The sequence below is a fragment of the Podarcis cretensis genome (assembly GCF_951804945.1).
Source record: "Podarcis cretensis genome assembly, chromosome: 6".
Classification (NCBI taxonomy): domain Eukaryota; kingdom Metazoa; phylum Chordata; class Lepidosauria; order Squamata; family Lacertidae; genus Podarcis; species Podarcis cretensis.
In genome coordinates this window covers 47,718,719-47,743,124 of record NC_137175.1, presented here as the reverse complement: position 1 = coordinate 47,743,124, position 24,406 = coordinate 47,718,719, and the positions used below count along the sequence as shown (strand labels likewise).

At 41.8% G+C, this 24,406-nt stretch overlaps 2 protein-coding genes across 5 annotated transcripts in view; one reads left to right on the top strand and one right to left on the bottom strand.

Moving 5' to 3' along the window:
* The window catches only part of OARD1 (O-acyl-ADP-ribose deacylase 1), a gene marked incomplete at its 5' end in the record, with an annotated part of 51,983 nt that overhangs the window by 8,529 nt on the left and 19,048 nt on the right, over positions 1–24,406 (top strand). For 2 of the 4 annotated variants that reach the window (XR_013840004.1, XR_013840005.1), the window contains one exon: positions 19,241–19,349. The exons of the other annotated variants lie outside the window; for them this stretch is intronic. The remainder of the gene's footprint in view (positions 1–19,240; positions 19,350–24,406) is intronic. 4 annotated transcript variants of the gene reach the window in all.
* Positions 1,687–15,030, bottom strand: APOBEC2 (apolipoprotein B mRNA editing enzyme catalytic subunit 2). The gene is made up of 3 exons (XM_079980934.1): positions 14,666–15,030; positions 6,358–6,905; positions 1,687–2,056 (listed from the first exon to the last, which is right to left on the bottom strand). Exons 1-2 carry the CDS (start codon positions 14,809–14,811, stop codon positions 6,365–6,367), a joined length of 687 nt encoding a protein of 228 aa, XP_079837060.1. The 5' UTR covers positions 14,812–15,030; the 3' UTR covers positions 1,687–2,056; positions 6,358–6,364.

The window sequence follows — 24,406 nt, the reverse complement described above, 5'->3', positions numbered from 1 at the left end:
TCCTGCATATGTAAGAGCTCTGTGCATATTGGCATACATGTGGAATTCTGGATCAGTTCCATTTAGTCCATTTGTTTCATAAACCAGGTAATGCTGAGCAGCAAAGGAACATATCAATATTAAATAACACGATTAAGCAACTATTAAAAAATACATCTTATATATCTGACATGGGATTTTTCCAAGTCTTGCCCAAAACTCTACTTCTGCAGCTCTTGTTCTTGCCATACATGGTCAGAGCTTTCAAGGTTGCTTCTTGCAGAAAAATAAAGGCTCCTATAGTATATATTAAAATAAATGTTGTTTCCCTTAGATCTGTATGTGCAATAAATATAAGAAGATAGGTATTATCCAATTAGCATATTTCATTAAATTAACTGAATAATGTGTCCCTGAAAGGATATAGGTACCAGAAGACAGAAATTGTGCAAAAATAAAGAAACGCTCTGGGAGCAAATTTTTCATTTCCCCATATGTTTAATGTGGAGAATCTGTCACTACTGTGGTCCTTTTGTTGAAATCATCAATATCCCTTTTTATGTGATCTTCACATATTTGTATCACAGAGCATTTTGTAGCACAGTGATCTTGGAAGGGAACTTGTAAATCTTTATTAATTGCTTTATTAACTAAGAGGTCTATGCCAGTGGTTCCCGAACTATTTTTCTTATGGACCACGTGAAAATCTCAGAGGGTCTTGGTGAACCACTTAATATTTTTTTTGCCCGTTGTAGCACACTGTGCTAGATGCAGTATGCATTTTAATTGTATTTTTACAGAGACATCATGGACCATCTGAATGAAGCTTGCAGAACACTGGTTCCACAGTTTGAGAACCCCTGGTTTATGCTATTACACATTTCTCATCATATTGTAATACATTCTGTGATCTAAAGAACCCCTTTAGGCAGATGCAAAGGTTTATGTAGGTCTACCAGAATTTTGGCACCCCTCCCTCCTATGAGCTGTTCCTTGCTTTGCTTCAGAGGTACATCAGATGTTTCCCCAAACTGGAGCTGGTATGGAAGAATGGCCATGCTGAAAAGAAGGACTCAAGCTGCCACACGTTTCTGGATTGGGACCATTGTTTTTTACCTTTGGGGCGGCAATCCTATACCACTTTAAAAAGGTAAAGGTACCCCTGCCCGTACGGGCCAGTCTTGACAGACTCTGGGGTTGTGCGCCCATCTCACTTAAGAGGCCAGGGGCCAGCGCTGTCCGGAGACACTTCCGGGTCACGTGGCCAGCGTGACATCGCTGCTCTGGCGAGCCAGAGCCGCACACGGAAACGCCGTTTACCTTCCCGCTGGTAAGCGGTCCCTATTTATCTACTTGCACCCGGAGGTGCTTTCGAACTGCTAGGTTGGCAGGCGCTGGGACCGAGCAGCGGGAGCGCACCCCGCCGCAGGGATTCGAACCGCCGACCTTTCGATCGGCAAGCCCTAGGCGCTGAGGCTTTATACCACTTTACTTGAAAGTAAATTCCACTGAATGTAATGGGCTTGCCTCCTGGGTAGACATGTAAGGAAGCCGACTGTTCAAACAAGCGAATCTGCAGAGTATATAGCAAGATTTGGGCATAATTCTAAGTGAATTGTCAGATAGCAAGTGGCTGAATAGCAGGACTTACGTATACTTGTTTTATGTTCTCTTAAAGAAGATTTGAAATGATAAAAGAGTACCACATTTGCTAAACTTATTTAATTTGCATTATTGTTTTGGTAAGGAGCTCTTTGCTGTGGTTTGACTTGTTTGCTTAAAGTTTTCAGTGATGAAAAGCTTTGCACTGCAGATTGTTAACTTCATTCCATATCATAATGCTTTTTCCTCCCATGTGAGCAGCAGCACTGCAGGTTTATGTATTTCAAACAACCAAATGCCTACATGCAGCATAATAAATGTATTTTTAGTCAGCAAGGCGACATGTCAACCAGAGACTTGTGGTGTTGTTTTTCTTTTTCAAAGCAGCTCTGGAGGACTGAAGGGGGAGTCCCAGATGTCAAAGTATATCATGTTTGTCTCTCCATAGGGTTGGCAAACTTCACACACGCTGGCCCTGGGGAGAGAAAGGGAGACTTGAGTTGCTTTTCTCAAATGTACGGGGCTTTATTGCTCAAAATAACCAATGCCTCACCAGTTTGTTCCTCTTGCATAATGGACAAAATGATATAAAATAGCTCTCCCTTAGCTTGGGGTGGGGTATTTGCCGAATGTTTTTCTTCACCCCTTGCTAAGTTCCTAGCATAAATTCCATGTGGCACATCTTGCATTTTAGAATAAGGTTTTGTGTTAGAATGGGTGCCTAAGATTCCTGTTGACATTTTATATGGAAGCTGGTATAGGACTTTGATTGTATACTGATGAGGTTCCAGATGAGGTTTCCTGTAATGTCATGTGCCTGCTTTATTAGCATTTGTTTTCCATAATATTTTAATCTGTTTTCTTCAATGCCTGTTTTAAATAGATGGGATTCAAAGTAATGAATCTGAACTGCAGGAAAAATAATGTCTTTTGAAGTATGCCTCTAGAACTTGTTTGTTGTATATTGTGATGTATAATATAATAAGATGTACCTGTTCCGACAGAGCAGCAGATACAGCCCAGGGGATGGAGCCATGGCTTAATGGTAGAGCACATGTTTTGCATGCAGCAGGTCCCAGGGCTCCTCTAGAAAACCTATTTATTGAGCATTCATTCTGATTTGATGGCACAAAGCTAACATGGAGCTTAGGCTATGTTTGTTCTCTTTTGAACATTAGTTCTGCTTTGCTTCTCGGGTGGTTATACAACAGTGAGCATTCATCCTGAACTGCTTATAGGTGTTTATATATCTTCCCGTTTCTCATTCATTCATCCAAGATTTTTCAGTGCATTTCCAACTGCAAAAAGTCTTTTTTATGTGGATTTGTCACATTTGGGTGACACAGTGTATTAATCCACTTTAATTGCACAAGCCCAAATTTTCAAAAATGAGATGGCAAGAATAAATATTGACATCCTGGGCATCAGTGAACTAAAATGGACAGGAATGGGTGAATTCAGTTCGGACAACCATCATATCTACTACTGTGGGCAAGAAACCCGTAAAAGAAATGGAGTGGCCCTCATAGTCAACAAAAGAGTGGCGAAAGCTGTACTGGGATGCAATCTCAAAAATGATAGAATGATCTCGATACGAATCCAAGGCAGACCTTTTAACATCACAGTAATCCAAGTTTATGCACCAACTACTGGTGCTGAAGAAACTGAAATTGACCAATTCTTTGAAGACTTACAACACCTTATAGAAGTGACACCAAAGAAGGATGTTCTTCTCATTATAGGGGATTGGAATGCTAAAGCAGGGAGTCAAGAGATAAAAGGAACAACTGGCAAGTTTGGCCTTGGAGATCAAAACGAAGCAAGGCAAAGGCTAATAGAGTTCTGTCAAGAGAACAAGCTGGTCATCACAAACACGCTTTTCCAACAACACAAGAGACAACTCTACACATGGACATCACCAGATGAGCAGCATCGAAATCAGATTGATTATATTCTCTGCAGCCAAAGATGGAGAAGCTCTATACAGTCAGCAAAAACAAGACCTGGAGATGACTGTGGCTCAGATCATCAGCTTCTTATAGCAAAATTCAAGCTTAAACTGAAGAAAGTAGGAAAAACTACTGGGCCGGTAAGATACAATCTAAATCAAACCCCTTATGAATACACAGTGGAAGTGAGGAACAGGTTTAAGGATTTAGATTTGGTGGACAGAGTGCCTGAAGAACTATGGATGGAGGCTTGCAACATTATACAGGAGGCAGCAACGAAAACCATCCCAATGAAAAGGAAATGCAAGAAAGCAAAGTGGCTGTCCAATGAGGCCTTACAAATAGCGGGGGAGAGAAGGCAAGCAAAATGCGAGGGAGATAGTAAAAGATACAGGAAATTGAATGCAGATTTCCAAAGAATTGCAAGGAGAGACAAGAAGGCCTTCTTAAACGAGCAATGCAAAGAAATAGATGAAAACAATAGAATGGGAAGAACCAGAGATCTGTTCAAGAAAATTGGAGATATGAAAGGAACATTTCGTACAAAGATTACCATAATAAAGGACAAAAGTGGAAAGGACCTAACAGAAGCAGAAGACATCAAGAAGAGGTGGCAAGAATACACAGAGGAATTATACCAGAAAGATATAGATGTCTCGTATACCCTAGGTAGTGTGGTTGCTGACCTTGAGCCAGACATCCTGGAGAGTGAAGTCAAATGGGCCTTAGAAAGCACTGCAAATAACAAGGCCAGTGGAAGTGATGGTATTCCAGCTGAACTATTTAAAATTTTAAAAGATGATGCTGTTAAGGTGCTACACTCAATATGCCAGCAAGTTTGGAAAACTCAGCAGTGGCCAGAAGATTGGAGAAGATCAGTCTACATCCCAATCCCAAAGAAGGGCAGTGCCAAAGAATGCTCCAGCTACTGCACAATTGCACTCATTTCACACGCTAGCAAGGTTATGCTTAAAATTCTACAAGGAAGGCTCAAGCAGTATGTGGACCGAGAACTCCCAGAAGTGCAAGCTGGATTTAGAAGGGGCAAAGGAACCAGAGACCAAATTGCAAGCATGTGCTGGATTATGGAGAAAGCTAGGGAGTTCCAGAAAGACATCTACTTCTGCTTCATTGACTATGCAAAAGCCTGTGACTGTGTCGACCATGGCAAACTATGGCAAGTTCTTAAAGAAATGGGAGTGCCTGATCACCTCATCTGTCTCCTGAGAAATCTCTATGTGGGACAAGAAGCTACAGTTAGAACTGGATATGGAACACTGATTGGTTCAAAATTGGGAAGGGAGTACGACAAGGCTGTATTTTGTCTCCCTGCTTATTTAACTTATATGCAGAACTCATCATGCAAAAGGCTGGGCTGGATGAATCCCTAGCCGGAATTAAGATCGCCGGAAGAAATATCAACAACCTCAGATATGCAGATGACACAACCTTGATGGCAGAAAGTGAGGAGGAATTAAAGAACCTTTTAATGAGGGTGAAAGAGGAGAGCGCAAAATATGGTCTGAAGCTCAACATCAAAAAAACGAAGATCATGGCCACTGGTCCCATCACCTCCTGGCAAATAGAAGGGGAAGAAATGGAGGCAGTGAGAGATTTTACTTTCTTGGGCTCCATGATCACTGCAGATGGTGACAGCAGCCACGAAATTAAAAGACGCCTGCTTCTTGGGAGAAGGGCAATGACAGGCCTATACAGCATCTTGAGAAGTAGAGACGTAACCTTGCCAACAAAGGTTCGTATAGTTAAAGCTATGGTTTTCCCAGTAGTGATGTATGGAAGTGAGAGCTGGACCATAAAGAAGGCTGATTGCCGAAGAATTGATGCTTTTGAATTATGGTGCTGGAGGAGACTCTTGAGAGTCCCATGGACTGCAAGAAGATCAAACCTATCCATTCTGAAGGAAATCAGCCCTGAGTGCTCACTGGAAGGACAGATTGTGAAGCTGAGGCTCCAGTACTTTGGCCACCTCATGAGAAGAGAAGACTCCCTGGAGAAGACCCTGATGTTGGGAAAGATGGAGGGCACAAGGAGAAGGGGGCGACAGAGGACGAGATGGTTGGATAGTGTTTTCGAGGTTACCAGCATGAGTTTGACCAAACTGCGGGAGGCAGTGGAGGACAGAGGTGCCTGGCGTGCTCTGGTCCATGGGGTCACGAAGAGTCGGACACGACTAAACAACAACAACAACAAATTTTCAGTATTTGCTTGAATCCCTTCTGCAAAATAGTGATGGTCTGGAGGCATGCCCAGTTATAATCCCTGGCATCTCTAGGTAGAGCTGGGAAAGGCTCTTATTTGAAATCTTGGAGAGCCACTGCAAGGCATTGTAGGCCAAGGTCCTCTGGCCCACCATATGTTGTTAGATTCCAGTTCCCATAATCTCTGGCTGTTGGCTATGCTGGCTGGTGTTGGGAGTGCAACAACATCTGAAGAGTCACAGGTTGAGATGGTTTGAAGCCAACTTTCTGTTCAGATGCTACATTCAGGGCACCTGCAAAAACTTCTGCCATGTGGCAGGGCAGTTGGTCTTCCACATATGCACAGGAGCTGTGTAGGGTGTCTGCCATACAGAAATAGTTTTGATAGGCATCTAGAGTTCTCATGTAGCTTATGAAATAGACTTCAGTATGGCTCTTCTGAAATGGGGAAAATTTAAAAAATGTCTCCAGCTCTTTGCTTTATCTTATTAACATTGGATAGAACAAAATGTATTTTTTTCATGAGTTAGATGGTCTGAGAAACTACTCTAAAAAGGAGAAAGCTTTTTGAAATTAGTTTTCAAAATTCATTATGGTACTGTACTTACTTGAACCTCAGTGCAAAACTTCAGCAAGCTTTTCTTCATAATATAGGAAGTTCTCTTGAATGTCCTCCCAGGGTGTAAATGCCTTAGGTTCCTCACCTTCCTCCTGCTCTACAAAATTCTTCCATACATACTCAAAGTCTTGAGGCTTCATGATTCTCATTTTACAACCAGCTGCCTTCAATTTCTTCAGAGCAGCTTGGATGTCAGGCTCTTCCCACATGAAGAGACGGCCCACTACAATGGAGAGCTTCAGGTTCTTGTTCTTCTTCAGTGCCTTAGTTATCTGCTCAGCGCAGCCGACGCAGGGGCTAGAAGAGACATACCAGGTAACATTGTAGCGTAGACCAGATTCACACGTAGGCAAGATGGTATTGAAGAAGGCATCTTCTGCATGGGCTGCTGCATGTTCATCCTCCAGATAGCCCCGTAAGGTTTTTGACTCCTTGCCTTGAATCTCTATGATGTAGCACAGGAAGGTCTTGTTCCGGCCTGAACTGTATTCTACATTCTTGAACTGGAACTTGAAAAAGAAGGCTGGAAGCCGTTCCCTGTATAAAAGAGTGAAAGAAAGCCTCAGTGTTACACACCTAATAACACACAACCCCCTTCATCCATGAATTTCAGAGTTATTGGTGGTGTTAAGGTAATTTTGTAACCATGCTATTCCCTTTAAGGCCTGAGACATAGAATTGGGCAATGACTAAATTTCTTGAAGATACAGTATTTAATTCCATGTTCAAGTAATTTGGAGGTTTATGGTAGAAGTTGGTGAAAAAGCTTTGGTATAACCACAAGGGAGTTGCTATTGGAACTGGGGAAAAGTTGGAGGAAATAAGTCTTCAGATGTTTCCAGCTTAGAGGGCAGGTTGTGTTTGCATCAGCTGTTTTTCAAGTAATCTGTTGCTGATATGCACAAGCTAATTTCCCCTTTTGTGGTTTTAAAATGATTTGAAAGTAAGTATCTGCAAACTATTGGTGAGCTATTCACCTGCCTGCTCTATTTTTCAATATTCATTTAAATCTACTGGTTATTAAGATTTTTTGCTTCTTCCTTTACTTTTCTAGCTCCTTTCTTGTATCCAAGATGCCTCATCTTGAATTACTCTTGGTGTAATGCACGCAAGTTAGCACTTAATCCCAGTACATATTTTCTTCTCTCCCTCCATCCCATAGTGAGATTTGTATCTCAAAGAACCTTCTCTGACCTTTCTGCAGCAAGCTTAAGTTCAGACTCTGATTGACTCATAGGTGGGTCGAGATTTGGAATCTTCTATGATAGTTGCCTTGTAGAAGCTAGTCATTCTATTGTGTGGGATTCAGCTAGCAAGTCCTGCTAGCACAACAGGGCTTCCTCCCCAATCTCCTCCTGCATGCCCCCTTTGAGTGTGTGAGACAACCTCCTGAACAGCGCATGGGGAGAGGAGGATGTTCTGTCTGGCAAGCTGGAAAGCTTGCACTGAGAGAACTATTGCCATAGCACTACATTGAATTTCTCCCACTGAAGTAGGAGAAGCATATGAAACCAGCTCTATGTATGTCCATTCTTCTGTGTGGGGCTTCAGCATTTCACTTTGCTCTTTTAACAGAGTATTAAGTTATATGATCTAAGTAAGTGCATCCATTTATCTCTCTCAAAGTCCCATCTTGTAAAACTGGGCTTTGCTCCACTGTATTTCCTGCCAGGTGAATTCATCTTCATATTTCTGTCTATGTACCAGATGTAAGAGGCTCTTGGCCTTCAGAGGCTCAAAATGTAAATCAATCAATTTCTCTTTAAGGTGCCATAGTTTGGTTTGTTAGCTTACCACAGGAAAGACAGTACAGCATCTTTTATGGAATTGCTCAGGTTCACTGGCTTCAAAGCAAGGATAATTTAACATGCAAAATGAGTGGCAAATTTTTAGGTAGCATTAGGGTATGCTAGGGGTTGCAAGCTGATATGGTGGGCTTCAACTATAATCTCTGATCACTACTCAAGGTGGCTGGGAGTGATTAAAGTTGTAGTCCACAATATTTGGAGAGTGCTAGATTGGCTACCACCTAGACTTTCTTGGATTTTAAGTGCCCCATACACCCATGAAAACTGTTTGCTCATTGTGGATGCCAATATAGCTGCACTGTTTGATGTAGTGCTTATCTCTATAGTGTCTGCTATGTTCTGCCTAATTGCACATAAGTGCAGAGTGCATATTCCAGTGTGTGTGGATTCTAAACTCGGTGCTGGAAAATATCTTAAACAGATCTTGCCTCAAGGCTTTGAAGCCTCTGTCCTTAGCAATCAGAAATTGCAGCAGATTGCTTGTGCCCCCTGCAGCTCTGAAACGCTTAGTTATTCATCACTGAAAGGGCAAGGGGAAAAGAAACCACACGTCCCATAAATCAGAACATACGCGCACGTCTGTGACATAGTTGCCTTTCAAGCTATCTTGTGTGCTGTTCAACTTGCCCCTAACAATAGCTGTTCTCTTCTAACCTAACAGTGATTCAGAATGCTCAAGGGACTTCTACAACACATTAAAATTCATAGTTCATTGCAGTTCTGAGGCTAGAAGGGACATAATAGCTGGCTGACTGACTTACTCCCCCAATTTGCTATGTGAGGTTAATTATTTCTTTCTTTATTGCACATTTCTGTTCATTTAAAGAGGACCAAGCATATTATATATGTGAGTGTTGGGAAATACATATATCCGTGTTTTACCAGTGAAGAAAATGACCTATATAAATCTTACTGCATTGGATGACTCCTTGAAACTAGAAACTAGACATTTGGATATTTAGAGCTCTGTTGTAAACGTAGTTAAATCTTCTCTGTGTTACCTTGTCCCCTTACAGGAGTACTTTTTAAGTTATTCCCATGCAAGGAATACTTGTGAAAAACATTGGAATTGAAATTCCAAGTTGATTTATGAGGTATGATTTATGAGTTCTGGTGAATTTATTGTCCTTAAGATATCTCCTTAAAAAAAAATCTCATTGCTTTGCAGTTCTAATATTTGAATGCTGTGTATTCCTTCTACATGATGAGTCTGGAAGCACTCTCTTAGATTATGGTGATGCGCAGCAACCCACTGTTTCTTGTCTATCAGGCCCTATTATTTTGTTTATATAATTTTCTAGCTTAACTCCATTTGTGAAATTGTCTGAGAAACTAGTAATGTAAGAGCCAGTATGATGTAAGAGTGTCAGATTATGACTTGGGGAGATCTAGGTTCAAATCACTATTCAGCTGTGAAGTGCACAATTTCTTAGCTTAACCCATTTCAAAGGCTTGTTGTAAGGACAAAGTTCTGTGTGTATGGAACTGATCGAACACTATGAAGAGCCAAACAACGTGCTGCTTGCTGTCTTGAGGGACTTTGGAGCCACAGTATCAGGTATCCTCATGATCATGACAGCAGTCTGCCACTGCCAAAGAGAGGGGAGCAGGATTTGCACTTTGTGTTATTCCATCCTTTGGGCTGAAGCTATTTGTCTGATGGTTTAATTTCCATTGCAGAAGGATGCAGTGCAAATTAATGTATCTGTAGGAGTCTCATGAAATGTACATGGCAGCTTTAGGAAGAGTTAGAACACTATAGAAAGGGATAGGAGGATATTCTTAATTATAAAGATTGGTCAGATTCTCAGTGCAGGTTCCACAGCTGCTGCACCTGTTGGGGACAGCATCAAAAAAACTTGGCAAGACACTGTGAAGCTTTTCTAATCTACAAATGGCAATTGAAATGCTTGAACTGCCATGGGATAATTAGGCAGAAATGCTGGTATGTTTGGTGTTTTTAATCCCCTCATTAGCTAGATGACTGGCTTCATCAGACTGAAGCTTATAAATAAATAGAAAATTTGATCTGAGATTTCTCTTTGCAGCTGCAGGGGTTATGTTGTCTTAGGAGCAAGATATTTAAAGAATAAAAATTCTGAAGAAAAATGCCCTGCTTGTTTGGCTGCAGATATTCAAAGCTTTGATGAGACCACTGAATTCATAGTGTATCCTCTTATATTTGGTGCATGCAGACTAAGCATGTGCTTGGGTACCATCAAAGAAGGGGCACAAAAAAGATTTTTTTTTAAATAAAGAATTTGACATTTGACATTTTTTTAAAAAAAGGTAGACATAATAATAATAATAATAATAATAATAATAAATTTTATTTATATCATTCATATATATATATATATATATATATATAATTTATATTTTATTTTATTACATCATGGGAAAAACCAGACATTTATTAGACTTTCTTGCATCCACTCCACATTCTTCCCCCATTATTCTGTTTTATTTTTTATTCCTTATCACCACCTAAACCAGGGGGCATAACAAAGATCAAAATAATGCAAGGAAATAAGATCCCATCATATGTTGCAATAAATCTATGTTTTATTTTTGATGTTTTTTGAGTTCTATGTACTTGATTATTTTTTTTTCTTACAGACACACACACGTGGGTGGGGGGATATGGTTTAGTATTCTTATGTTGAAATACATATGGGGACACTCATTTTTTCAGTGCATAGGGTCTCTAACGGTTTTAATCCAGCCCTGCTTGTATTGCCTAACTTTACCCATGGAAAGCAGTTACTGAATTGTAATTGAACTTAGAACTGGTTTCAAATTTCAGCTCACTATGAATTCCTTTGATCTTAGGCAAATAATACTTTTTTACCTTCTGCTTCTCATTTGACAGAGATGAGAAGAACTTTGGAGGTACCAATTGCAGTTCATATGAATATGTCACTGGTGTATGTTTTCTCTGCAAGCCTGTTTTGTTTCAAACCTATATTTAGTTCATTTTTTAAAAAAAGTTGAAATTGAGCCTACTAAAGCCTAAAAATCAGCAACAAGAAATTCTTTGGAAAGAATGCTTAAATATTGTAATATTAAGTGGCTGTATCGCTATCTGAGCCTGTGAACACGGATGTCTCTCTGAAAGACTGGGCATGCTACAAGATAGTAGTTTAAATTATACTGGCAGAATGCCTCACCTCATGCAAAGGCATGATTCTACCTAGCCAAAGCATTACAATAAGTTACAAACAATGAGCATCTTCAGAACAGAATATGAAGGTTTTAGTATTCGGCTTTATAGCTTTGGATACCTGACCTTGCTCCAGTGAACTTCTATTGCTAGTGTTTGAAGTCGTGTATATGTATGTTGGAATGGGACGCAGGTGGCGCTGTGGGTTAAAGCCTCAGCGCCTAGGACTTGCCAATCGAAAGGTCGGCGGTTCGAATCCCTGCGGCGGGGTGCGCTCCCGCTGCTCGGGCCCAGCGCCTGCCAACCTAGCAGTTCGAAAGCACCTCCGGGTGCAAGTAGATAAATAGGGACCGCTCACCAGCGGGAAGGTAAACGGCGTTTCCGTGTGCGGCTCTGGCTCGCCAGAGCAGCGATGTCACGCTGGCCACGTGACCCGGAAGTGTCTCCGGACAGCGCTGGCCCCTGGCCTCTTAAGTGAGATGGGCGCACAACCCCAGAGTCTGTCAAGACTGGCCCGTACGGGCAGGGGTACCTTTACCTTTTATATGTATGTTGGCACAATCCACATCCAACCTGTAGCTTCCTGAGGAATGCTGCTGTTTGATGTCTTCATTCAAACCAGCTTCCATCTGTCCAATTTGGAAATGTAAGCCACATTCCCTTGGTTAAACTGAAATCTTTACATTTTAGACAGCCATTATGCATGTGCCAATGACAGCACATGAGCAGCTTCATGAATAGGAGTTCCGGGTTTGGGTGGGTTGCAGGCACGGGGAAGCCAAGCAGGCAGTGGGCACCAGGTGAAGACATCCCTGCCCATCTCTGGTATGTACATCAGTGAGCAAGTGCAACTTGAAACACAGCAGGGCAAAGCAGCCTTGCTACATTTTAAGCCGCTAATGTGTAAATTGCCAGAGTTCCTTGTTGTTTAGTCAAGACCTACTACCTGATCCTTTTAATTGAAGATGCCAGGAATTGAAGCTAAGACATTATGGATGCAAATGTCCTCTAGACTGCCACTGAATTACACACTATCCCTTCTCTGCACTGGAGTGGAATTACTGTGCAGATCTGTTAGAACATCTTTGGTTTGGACTAGATGGAATTGTTGGGGTTCATTCTTACAAAACTGAGGTTATAGCTAGAGCTGAAATAGTGTAACCTGGTTTTTGTAGTACAGTAGTAGTAGTAACAATAATAATGTCCATCTCAACAGCATTATTATTTTTAATAATCCAGTATTTGCACACAGCTATAGCGCTGTGGTGCAGTGTCATACTAGGAGTGTCAAGATCCAGATCTAAATCCCCACTTTGCCATGAAGCTTACTGTGTGTGAGCCTGAGCTAGTCATTGTAAACCTAACCTACCTCATGGAATTGATGTGAAGATAAAATGAGCATTCATGTACACCGCCTTGAGCTCCTTTGAAGGAAGTCTGGGTATATATGTCAGAAATAAAATAACACTGCCAGTTCCCAACTCCCCAGAGGTCCATGGTTCAATTGCTGTTTTAGTAAAGCTATCAGAACTATTTGCTTTGTGTCACAATCAACTGATAAACAATAGGAATAATAGAATTGTAGAGCTGGAAGGAACCCTGAGGATCATCTAGTCCTAACCCCTGCAATGCAGGGGTGTGCAGCTGTCCCATACGGGGATCAAACCTGCAACCTTGGTGGTATCAGCACCAAGCTCTAACCAGCTGAGCTACCCAGGCTGAGAGACATGAAACACATATGGTAGCATGAGGCTGCTGTTGTTATTGATAAGTAAATTTATATACCACTTAATGCCAAATAGGCTTCTAAGTGGTTTGCATAAAAATCAGTTGTTCAAGTATTAAAATATGTGTAAGCATTCAAAATTAAAATACACAATAAAATGATATAATTGAAACATTAAAATAAAAACATCCATAATTGAAATGCGCAATGAAACAATCCCATCTGGTCGCGAGATCAAAGGAATGCCTCTGTAAACAGGTGTGTCTTTAATATATGCACCATGATCATTTATGGCACAAACCAGTGCGTGTCTGCTCAGAAGTTAGCTCCAATGGGTAAGAGTGTAAAGTAGGATTACAGCCTTGGGCACCTAATCCCAAATAATTCAGCAATTAGTGGTGTCAAAAGTTTATATTTACAGTTTCTCTTGCTGCTATTTCTGGTAGAGACCAAGGAATAAATAACATTTAGTCCTTAAATCATAGCTCCACCCAGAAGTGGCTTAACTCAATAGAATAGAATGAGATGGTAATACTCATCAAAAGAGCATAAGTGTATGAAACTTGCAGCCAGGAGCCACCTAGACTCTGGATGATAACAAAGCATTGTCTTGGGGATTAGCACCTTACTCTATTCATCTGCATTTAGTTGGGTGGGCCTCATTCTTTTCCTCTGCAACAACATCATAGCGACAAACAGTGTTGCAAACTCAAATTGCTAGCTAAGCTGTTATTACTGCAAATTTAGATCCTTGTTTTACAGTTTATGGCCACTTTTGATTTGTTTTGGGAACTGAATATCGGGGCATAGAGATCATGGTAAGAGGATAAAGGTGTATAATATTGATGAATTCCTCACTACATATTGTAGTTGAAGTCCTAAGTATCACACATATGGTACTGTGATAAATAATATTAATGCTTAAAGACAGTGGCTCAAAAGGTTTTTCTAGATGAATCAGTCTCTATGATTAAAGATTTTCTGATTGCATTATATGCCTGCTGTATTGTATAAAAACCCGTTAAATCTCTCAGATGGCTTAACATTCACCTCTGCTATTGGGTCTTTTTAAACAATTTGATTTTATCTGCCTAGATACAAACCAGAAATTGCAGCTATAACTCTCCATTTCAGAGTTGGAATAGATGCAAAGTCCCTCTAGTCCTACTCAGAAAGTTTCCTCTTTTTTCATTTTAATGAGGCTGCATATGTGGAAAAGGTTAACCAAATGCATGACATTCTTGCTGGCTCGTGGGAGGGCACACAGCCAGCAACCTCTTTCAATATGATTAAGCCCACAGGTGAGCATTTCCCCCACTGAGGGACAATAACAGTTTCAGTGCCATAAATGATAATCGTAAAATAAATACTTGCTGTGAGTTCATCCTGCTTGAATAACATTTAAATCTCTGTATTGCACCACAAAGCTTAGAAATAATATGGGTCGTCGTTCAGAGCAGTAAAACCTTGAACCTGAGGCAGACCCCTTTTTTAAAAAAACAAAACCCTGCAAACATTGCAGTGGCCAACTTCTGCAAAAATCTTTTTGTCTTCTGTCTTTTTTGCTGCTGTTGAGTATGGGATAAAACAGACCTCTTACCCTGTTACAATTTCGAAGGGTGGCAGCTCCTCCAGCTCCTGTGGCTTTTCGGCCTCCTCTGCATTCTCTGCGTTTTCTGCGTTCTCTGCATTTTCAGCCTTTTCGCCATTCTGGGAGGCTTGCGGCTGCTCCTGCTTCTCAGCCATCCTGTTGCGGTGGATGTCCAAAGACGACAGCAGGGGCCAAGAGCTGTGCTCAGGCTTCAGATGCAGAAATGTGACAGGAGATGGTGGTGGGGAGAGCTGGAAGTTCCAGCCCTAGACACAGTTGTCAGGAGCTATATATGGAATGGCAGCAACGACGGGGTTGGGTGCAGGCTAGGATGACTCCAGCACTCTCGGATGTCACCTCTTCACTTTCACTCTGGCTGTGGCCTCTCCTTTGCCTCCCTTTTATATTTTAAGTATGAAGTGACGAGTTCAGTGTGGGCGGATGATGGATGGAAAATCCTGAATGCAGAAGTAACCTATTTATCCACAGCCATGATGGAAAACTGGCTTCAAGCAAGGCTGGTCACTGACCAATGTCCCTGGACAGTACGCCCTCCTCCTGTCCTTGAGGGACCACCTTCCAGACTAGACAGGAGGAGGAAGGCACAAGGCTGTTGTTAGCTTTTTTAAAAAATGGACTGGTTGTTGAGCTAAAGGTTGTTGGGCCTTTTGTTGAAACCCTTACTTACATATGAATATTGTATCCTTTAAAATGCCTGTTTTCATAGGGCAGGGATGTGGCCCTCCATATATTATTGGACTGCAACTCCCATTAGCCCAAGGCAGCATGGCCAGTAGTGAGGAATGAAGGGAGACGTGACCCTACAGATGCTGTTGGATTATATGTTAGCTACCTCTGCCCTAGGGAATATACTGAAAAACAGACTGAAAGTTGTTTGGAATCAGCACCACACACCGCAAGTATGTTGGGGAGATGTTCTGCAATCTGAATGATTGAAGTTGTTCTTGAACCTGAGAGTAAACCCATTGTACAGGGTCTGCCTTTTGTTGAGGATCTATGAAGTTTCCAATACACTGGAATATGATAGCATTAGTTAATAAGGAATATATAGGAGAAGTATTATGTCTTTTAGGTGGCTGCTTTTTCTTCTTCACAGTCAGTCTATCTGGAGATGTTTTGCTCAGGTGGAATTGCAGTGAGGGGACTAATATTGCCTTGGTGCAATTTGATATTTAAAAAATGAATGTAGATTGGGGCAAAGGGAAATGATACTGATGATGATGAGTTGAGAATAGGAGCCTGCTTGAGGCAGGGAATACGCAGCTGGTTTTGAACAAGTATAAAAATGGCTATTTTTTTTTAACCCAGTGGTTTTGGGTCCAGATCAGGAGGAAGTGATGTGAAATGTGCAGATTTTGCCTATTGGAGCTCAGTAAGCTGTACATGCATTCTGAAAAAATATATAGCTTGCCTACAAGCTAGTTTGACCTGCAAAAGTTTGGGGTGTCTGCATTGCTCTGCCCTGAGCTATCCAAAACTTCCTGAGGATGGAGATTGCCTTGAATACCTTTCATGTAGAATTTAGACTATAAAGATTGAAAAATTCCAACATACATTTTTATATTAACGCATTAATAATGCAAGACAGTATTTGAAATAAGTGCATGCTGGATTTTATTTAATAGTTAACTGTATACGTTTTGCTCTCTTACATTTTTATTTCTCCCTGCCCCCCGGTATGTTTCGTTGGGAACCACATAGCAGTGTCCAAAACCCTTTTGAACTCTCCAGTGTTTGACAAATGTGCTTCAACAAATCAAGTTTTCCTGCACAGTATAAGTGTTTGAGAATATGTATTCCTCACATTCACACTTCACAATTTATGAACGTAGTATGAAAAGTGGAGCTATCAACAGGGAACAGCTTTGCACTAGCAGAAAACATTTCTGCTCTTTCAAGGCTAGGCATTCTGATTTCACTGATCTGCCCCTATCTACTGCAGCCACTTCTCTCCCTGCTCCAAGCTGCTCCTGAGAGGTGGGGGACCATCCAGAACAGCCTTTCTCAACCTGTGAGTCCCCAGATGTTGTTGAACTACAACTCCCATCACCCCTAGCTAGCAAGGCCAGAGCTCAGGAATTATGGGAGTTGTAGTCCAACAACATCTGGGGACCCACAGGTTAAGAACCGCTGCTCCAGAACAATATGTATCATGATGCAGAGTGTTGCAGAGTTGCAGAGTGGATTAGTGAAAATTGGGTGCATGCATAGAAGTGCTTTCTACTTGCACAAAGCAGCCAAAGGCACTATTGGACATACGATATAGAACTTACATAGAAACTTACACACCAATTGGTCTGTGGCATAAGCAGCAGTGATTTCACTGGGCCTCTGTAGCAAGCAGACATTGTGCACCTGACAACTGCCTCTTGGACTGGGTTTTATTATAAAAATGAGACAGAGACAACGGGGGCTATAATGCAATCTATGATCAGCTTTTTCAATGGTATGGAATACTTTCCATAGGAAGCGTATTGTTTTTCTCCCCTCCCTGGTTACTATGCACCCCAGACCAATCACTGTCACCTTTGACATTTTAGGGAGGAATTGTGGGGATGGGAATCCTGAGCTGATGAGTGATAACTCTTCCATACCCCTTCTCGTGTCCCTCTGACCCACTTTATTTTTGGAAGCTCTTGACTGCTGGATTAACCAGGGTCCCATCATTCTTGCCGCTTTAACTTTCACTGGAGCCAGCCAAGCTGCATGAATCAATGCTGAGCTTTAATCTAATCTTTGGAATGTGGTGCTGGGATTGTGGCTCCATCTCTTTCCCAGCTGCTGCTGAACTCCTTCTAGGGCAGTACTCTGCCTCTGTGCAGACAGACACTGCACAGGAAGACAACAGAAATTGTGCAGTGCGCAGAGCACACAGTGGTGGTATGCTTTGGATTTGGTGTCGAAATCTTCATTGTGTTTGGTTCATTTATTTGAGTATGCATCAGTGACGAACTGAACCCCCCCCCCTGCAAAATAGAAGGGTGCCTCTGCAGAACCTTTATCATTCCATGAAGGCAGTCCAGGCAATGGATATGTGGCATGTAGTTAACAGGAGACTATGCTATGGACATGTTTCAAACTAAATTCTTCCTTGTGGAGATTTTACGTCATAAACACGAACAACACTATAGATCAGAGCATTGGAGGAATCTCAAAAGTTATCTAGTTCAACCCCCTACGAATGCAGGGAATCCACTACTACAGCATGCCTGAAATGTTGCCCTGCAACCTCTGCTCAGGAACCTCTAATGAATGAGGCATTGCATTGTGAATCCAACTAATTTACATTTCAGTAAGCTGTTACAGAAAACAAACAAACAGATTTTTTTTTAAGTCTATCCATTTCTGAAACAATTTTCAAAATAAATTTAAGCCTTATGTTTTTATGTTGCAATATTGCTTATCCTGACAAAATACTGCTTTACTTTACTGTATTATACAAAGGTTGTGTTCGCACTCCCATTTGCTGTGCACTCACTGCGTTTCCAGTGCTGGGTTTGTAATCCATGTTCACATGAAGTTCCCCAAATGCACATGTATCCTGTACTTCCCTATAAACATACCCCTAAACATTTTATGAGTCTAAGTTTGGCCTCATTGAGGGGCAGTATGTCAATATGAGTAGGAAAATGAGAGTACCCCTAAACATTTTTTTTAAGAAAAAAAAGCCCTGAATCTGACACTACTGAAGTAGAGCTGGTGTAGCAATTGTAATGCACTGTGCTAGATGCTGTATGTTTTAAAATTGTATTTGTACTGTATTGCTTCTTTCATTTATTTTATTGTATTGCAATTTGCATTCCACAGGATTCAGATTGTAACAGAGTAAAATGCAACTTGAGAAATAAAAAGCAATACAGATACAGTTGGAGGTTGATATGAATATGGAATGCAGACGTGCTGCAGACCACCTGAATGAAGCTCAGTTTGGGAACCCCTGCTGTACCACTTCATGGCTTGTTGGTCGCAGTTTGCAATTAATCTTAACTGTGTCTGCTGTAGATAAGGCTACTTTAAAAATCACTGTCTTATTAGTGTCTTGCAGCAATCCAAACTCTCCCCAGCTCTGCCTGCTGGCAGAGTGTCTAAAGACCACAAGTACAAGTCTAATATTCTCCGATGGTCTGTTTATAAGAGTTGCCCTTTTGTCAATGTGTGTGTTTATATCCTCTGCTCATCTGGGTCTACCCCCTAGGATATTTTCTAATTATAAAGGTGCCTACAGAGGACAGCGCCTTGCAATCCAGGCTCAGGAAATATTTATTTGGCCAGAAGCAAAGATGAAATAAGACACTGTCTGTATTGGACAGGGTTGGGATGTGCTCTTTAGAATAAAAAGGACAGCTTGTTATCAAAACAAAACGGATCCCTGGATACGTTGTTGGGCAGTGATTCCTCTGCTCCCCTCCTGTAACTACTGCAAGACAAATAAACAATAAACAAGCACACTTAGTAGCAGTAGCAACCAGAGGGTATCTTCCTTTGCAGCAGCCCACCCACCCAGTCTGCTTATTTTCCAGTGATTTCAGGGACAGATTGGCATGCTTTTATACCTCTGTACAGATTTGCTACATGCTATAGAACCATACCCAGGACTACAGCAATACGGAGAAGCTGTCAAGAGAGCAATGCTGGCACTCTTGTCTCAGGCTGACTTGTATTGTCTTAATTAGTAGGTATCAGTTAATTTTTCTGTGGCACATCAAAGCTACCGCTTATGAGCACCCTTGTTAAGATACTTAGAAGGCAAACAAAAGTGTTAATCTAGTGGAATCTACCACTATGTATATTCTTCAACAACCTGATGACTAGGTATTATTTTACAGAGAGGGAAAAGCACACACAACCTGTTAGCCCTTCAAAGAGCTTAGAGAGCTGTGACATTGACATTCGCTTATGCTAGTCCATGAAAAATAAGACTGGGAAATAGCAGTTTAAGGAATGCTGGCATTCATCATTCTTTCCATTTCTGCTTGACCTTAGACCATTATAGCCAAATGACATTGAACATTGCAAATAAAAGGAGCCCCATGGGGTGTTGTATATCTAAGATGTAACCACCCTGAGATCTATGGGTATAGGGTGGTATATAAATTTAATAAACAACAACAATGATTTAAAACCATTTATATATAAAACTGTATTGGGTAAGTGCACAAATGTGATTTCAACTGTGTGTGTGAGCATCAGGGCTTTGAGATAAGCTACAACTCCCAAGCAAATTCTATTCCAGATGTAAGAGCTATGCTCCTCATCCTCCTAGTTCTATATAACAATTTTTTTTTGGCCTTGTGACAGGTGAGGAAGCATTGGAGCTTAATGGCAGAGCATGTGCTTTGCATTCTAAATATTCCACCAGGTACAATCCCTGACATTTCCAAATAGGACTGAGAAAGGTCCTTCTTGGAAAAGCTTGGAGAGCTACTGAAAGTGTAGACAGTATTAAGCTTGATGAACCAATGGCTTAGCATAAGACATTCTCTCTCTAAATAATAATAATAATAATAATAATAATAATAATAATAATAATATAGGCTCAGTGGAATTTCCCTTTTTGCATAGTTTTACAGAAATTTATAAATATGTATATCTGCTATCTAACCACCCATCTTCATAAGCTCTGTGGAAGCCTTCTTGATTAAAAGGAGGGGTGTAGAATGCTGCAAAATAAGTAAATGAAACAAATTTATTTTACATATATGGCTTAATGATTTGACTCAGTGCAAGACTCCATGGTTCTTAAGCAGGAAACCCAAGTGAAGAACTGAGTAAGCTTGAAATAGCATGAAACTGCCTTGAATTTTGAAACAGAGCCAACTGGATTGTTCAGTCACAAAGTCATGTATGCTTGACAGCTTATTAGAACTCTTCAGATTTCAGCATATAAAATGCAGGTCCTTAACATAAGGAAAGCATGCAGTTTCATATACACTTGAAACATTGAGTGGATCGGAAACTGCCTGGGTTGACACTGGTGTTGAGGCTGTTTACATGTAAAAGTATCTTGGCAGCTGGGAAATGTGGATGTGGTCTTTCAATAAGATCAGCCAAAGCATTAACTTGGCATGGAGTACATTATCTCCCTGAAGGCTGGGGGAATTGGAAAGGTGTCTTTGTTTGTGGTGGCGCCAGTGGTGTATGAATATCTCAGTATGCCAGCGTCAGATGACTTGTCTAGCTTCGGGGCTCGACAGAAACAAAATAAATACAGTGCTCATAAGCTTCCATGTAACACAATGTTAAATGATACAGATATTTTATTACCTGTTTCAAAATGCCTCTGAACCACAACAGGAGAGTAATGGTGTGCACATCTCCTGATTTTAGGCTTCCCAGAGGCACCACCTGGTTGACCACTCTGGAAAAGAGGATGCTGGACTAGATGAGACTTTGGTCTGATCCAGCAGGACTCTTCTTTATGTTGTTTATTTTAAAATGTCTCCCCTGTTCCCCACTCCAACTATGGTGGTAACTCAGAACAGCTAACAACATAGAAAATCATCAAGACAATATTAAAAGCAACAAGAGATTCTTGTTTCAGCCTCCTAAAAAGACCTGAAGTAGACATGAAGCCACAGGCAACCGTGCTGTAACCAAAAATACTCTGATCCTTGTGCCTCTAGTATTGAATGACAGTCACTGGAGTTACCTGAAGCAGAATTTTGGAAATCGAGTGGAGTATATAGCAGGGCAGGTGCTTAGGATCTACAGGACTCAAGTGATTTAGGGCAGGCATGGGCAAACTTGGCCTCCAGATGTTTTGGGACAATTCCCATCATCCCTGACCACTGGTCCTGTTAGCTAGGGATGATGGGAGTTGTAGTCCCAAAACATCTGGAGGGCTGTTTGCCTATGCCTGGTTTAGGGCTATAAAGTTGAGAACTAGCAAGCTGAGTTAAGGCCAAAACAGGTGATCAAGGCAGATTGAATGGGACTGCAGTTATAGGCTCTGTCCATCCCATTCCCAGGCATTAGCTTGGCCAGCAGCATTTTGAACCAATTTACATTTCTGAACACTTTTCAAAGGCAGCCCTGTGTAAAGTTCATTGCAGTAGTCCAGTTTTGATGTTCTTGGTGCATGAATAACCATGGCAAGTCCATCTAGAAATAGTGCTGGATCAAGAAACCCTCTGAAGCCTCAACTCCATCCAGCACAGTCTGTACCTCAAGCCCTGGACTAACTGATCTACCAGCAAATAGTACTTCTGTGATCTGGATTAAATTTCACTTTATTCCCCATATGCATTACCTTACTGCCGTTCAGCATTGCTTCAACATTACTATTCGCTCCCTAGATTCTGTAAAAATGAGAGAGATACTTGATTATGGTTATAGCTATCTGTTCATGATACAGGTCAGAGTGGTGTTTGAATGCTGATGTTGCAAACTAAATTTGTTTTGTATAATTTACCCCTTAAACTCTTACCAACAGATAAGAAAAACTCCAAAATCTGTATTAGGGCAATACCTTATCACAGGTCAACAAAAACATAAATAGCGTGGAAGCATGCATGTTCTCCAGAACCCTTCTGTAGGCTAAATGGTAAGCAGAGCAAGGGGTGGGGGCCAGAGAGGGAAACACATCTTGTCTGGCACCAAACCCATGGAGTTTGCATCTGGTCAGAGACTTCTGATACAGGGGCAGCCCTGAGGCAAGGTGAGATGACTGCCTCAGGCGGCGGGATCCACAGGGGCAGCAGATCCGGCCTCCAAGGAATGCATTGCCTGTTGTTGTTGTTGCTGCTGCTGTGGTGGGAGCAACAGCTGCAGCACACTTCTTGGAGGCCGGATCTGCTGACAGCACCACCCCTACCTCTACAGTGGCCTCTTGGCAAATGGGAGGCACTGGTTGTCTCCTCTCACCCTTGTTCCCGATGCAGATCATTATTCCTCACTTGATCCTTCCCTGGTGGTGGGGTTGGACGCCATTTTGTGGTTCTCCTCAGGTGCCAAAATGTCTTGGGCCAGCACTTAAGATGGAATTGGAGAGGGTAGAGCAGGGAGTTGAATGAGGCTTCTTTTAGGTGCCATGTTCCAAACTGGTCTTGGTACAACCCGATAGCTATATAGCACCTAAAAAGAGTCACGTTTGAATGTCTGCTACCTCCCCATCATTCTGCTTTAAAACTCTGACCAGAGGCAGACCCCAGGCCTTAACATCAGCCAAAATAGTTTTCCTCCCCTTCCCCTTCTGCTCTCTGCTTACCATCCAGTCTGATGAAAGGTTATGGAGAACTTAAAAACTTGCACGCTGTTTTGTGATACCTTGGCTAGCCTAATAAAGGTACTGCCCTGATAAGGATTCTGTAACAGAACCAACATAGCATTTTTGTGCCTTATCTTGTCTCAGAACAGTAATCACTAGGTGGCGCTCTGGCTCTCTAAATAATCATTGTGCACCAGGACTGGGCAGATTACATGAAGTAAGTTCTTTGGATAAGACCAGCTGATCTTTTAAGGGACCGTTTCAGTGTAACATCAGCCACTCTTTCTTATTTTCCCCTTCCCAAGTAAAATGTAAATTCACATATTTGTGTCACCTTTGCCAAACTATAACTGTAAGCACTGTGTTGTCAGTCATTCTTGGGAAAGATTTCAAACCCAGATACTTTATTTAATTTACAATATTTATGACCTGCACAAGGCAGTATACTGACTAAATTCAAGTTATCAGGTGCTCAGAACAGTGGGGTAGTTCAGCTTAAGAATTTGTAAAGGGACCCCTGACCATTAGGTCCAGTCGTGGCCGACTCTGGGGTTGCGGCGCTCATCTTGCTTTATTGGCTGAGGGAGCCGGTGTACAGCTTCCGGGTCATGTGGCCAGCATGACTAAGCCACTTCTGGCAAATCAGAGCAGTGCATGGAAACGCCGTTTACCTTTCCGCCGGAGCGGTACCTATTTATCTACTTGCACTTTGATGTGCTTTCAGACTGCTAGGTTGGCAGGAGCAGGGACTGAGCAATGGGAGCTCACCCCGTTGCGGGGATTCAAACTGCCGACCTTCTGATTAGCAAGTCCTAGGCTCTGTGGTTTAACCCACAGTGCTACCCGCGTCCCTCTGTTGGATCTTTAGTCTGACCCAATAGTGGCAATGCTTTTATTCTTATGGTAGAGTGTGTTGCAATGTGAGCTTCTGAGATACGATGCATGGAATTTGAGATCTTGCTATTTTGGCAGATCTTCTTTAGCAATGTGTTTCTATTATTTTTACAAAGTTAAATCACGTACACCTTTGCCAATTGTTTGATTCTGTTAAAGAATGAGTGCAAAGTTCACAATGCTCTACCATTCTCTGAGCCATCGTGCTCTCCAGTTGACTCACACCTTTGTTTAAAAACAAACTTGGATGGATGGCCATGAGTCACCACTGAAAAGCTAAAGAAAACAGGCTCACTTCATCAAGCACGTATCCTGCTGCACAAAACTGTTTACATAATTTGCATCCAGTTCAAACTGGGCTGGAAATGTTCCCAGTCAGAGGCATACCTAGTGTCCCTTGCACCCCTGGCAAGGAACTGTATTGCTGCCCCCACCCCCAAAAAATCTGAGAAGCGGTAGAGGTTGCCTGGACATCAGGAAGGATGTGCCTCCTCTGGGCTGGATGGGACACCCACACTGCTCTCTACCAGGAAGCTGCTCTAAGGACCCCTTTCTGTTCCCTGCAGCAGCAGCAGCAGCAGCAGCAGCAGCAGCAGCAGCAGCTTTTCCTGCTAGAGATCTCAGCAGAT

Coding starts and splice junctions, on each gene's coding strand:
- APOBEC2 (XM_079980934.1), bottom strand. CDS start 14,811: ATGGCTGAGAAGCAGGAGCAGCCGCAAGCCTCCCAGAATGGCGAAAAG. Junction 6,906..14,665: donor CCCTTCGAAATTGTAACAGG/GTAAGAGGTCTG, acceptor TCTTTTATACAG/GGAACGGCTTCCAGCCTTCT.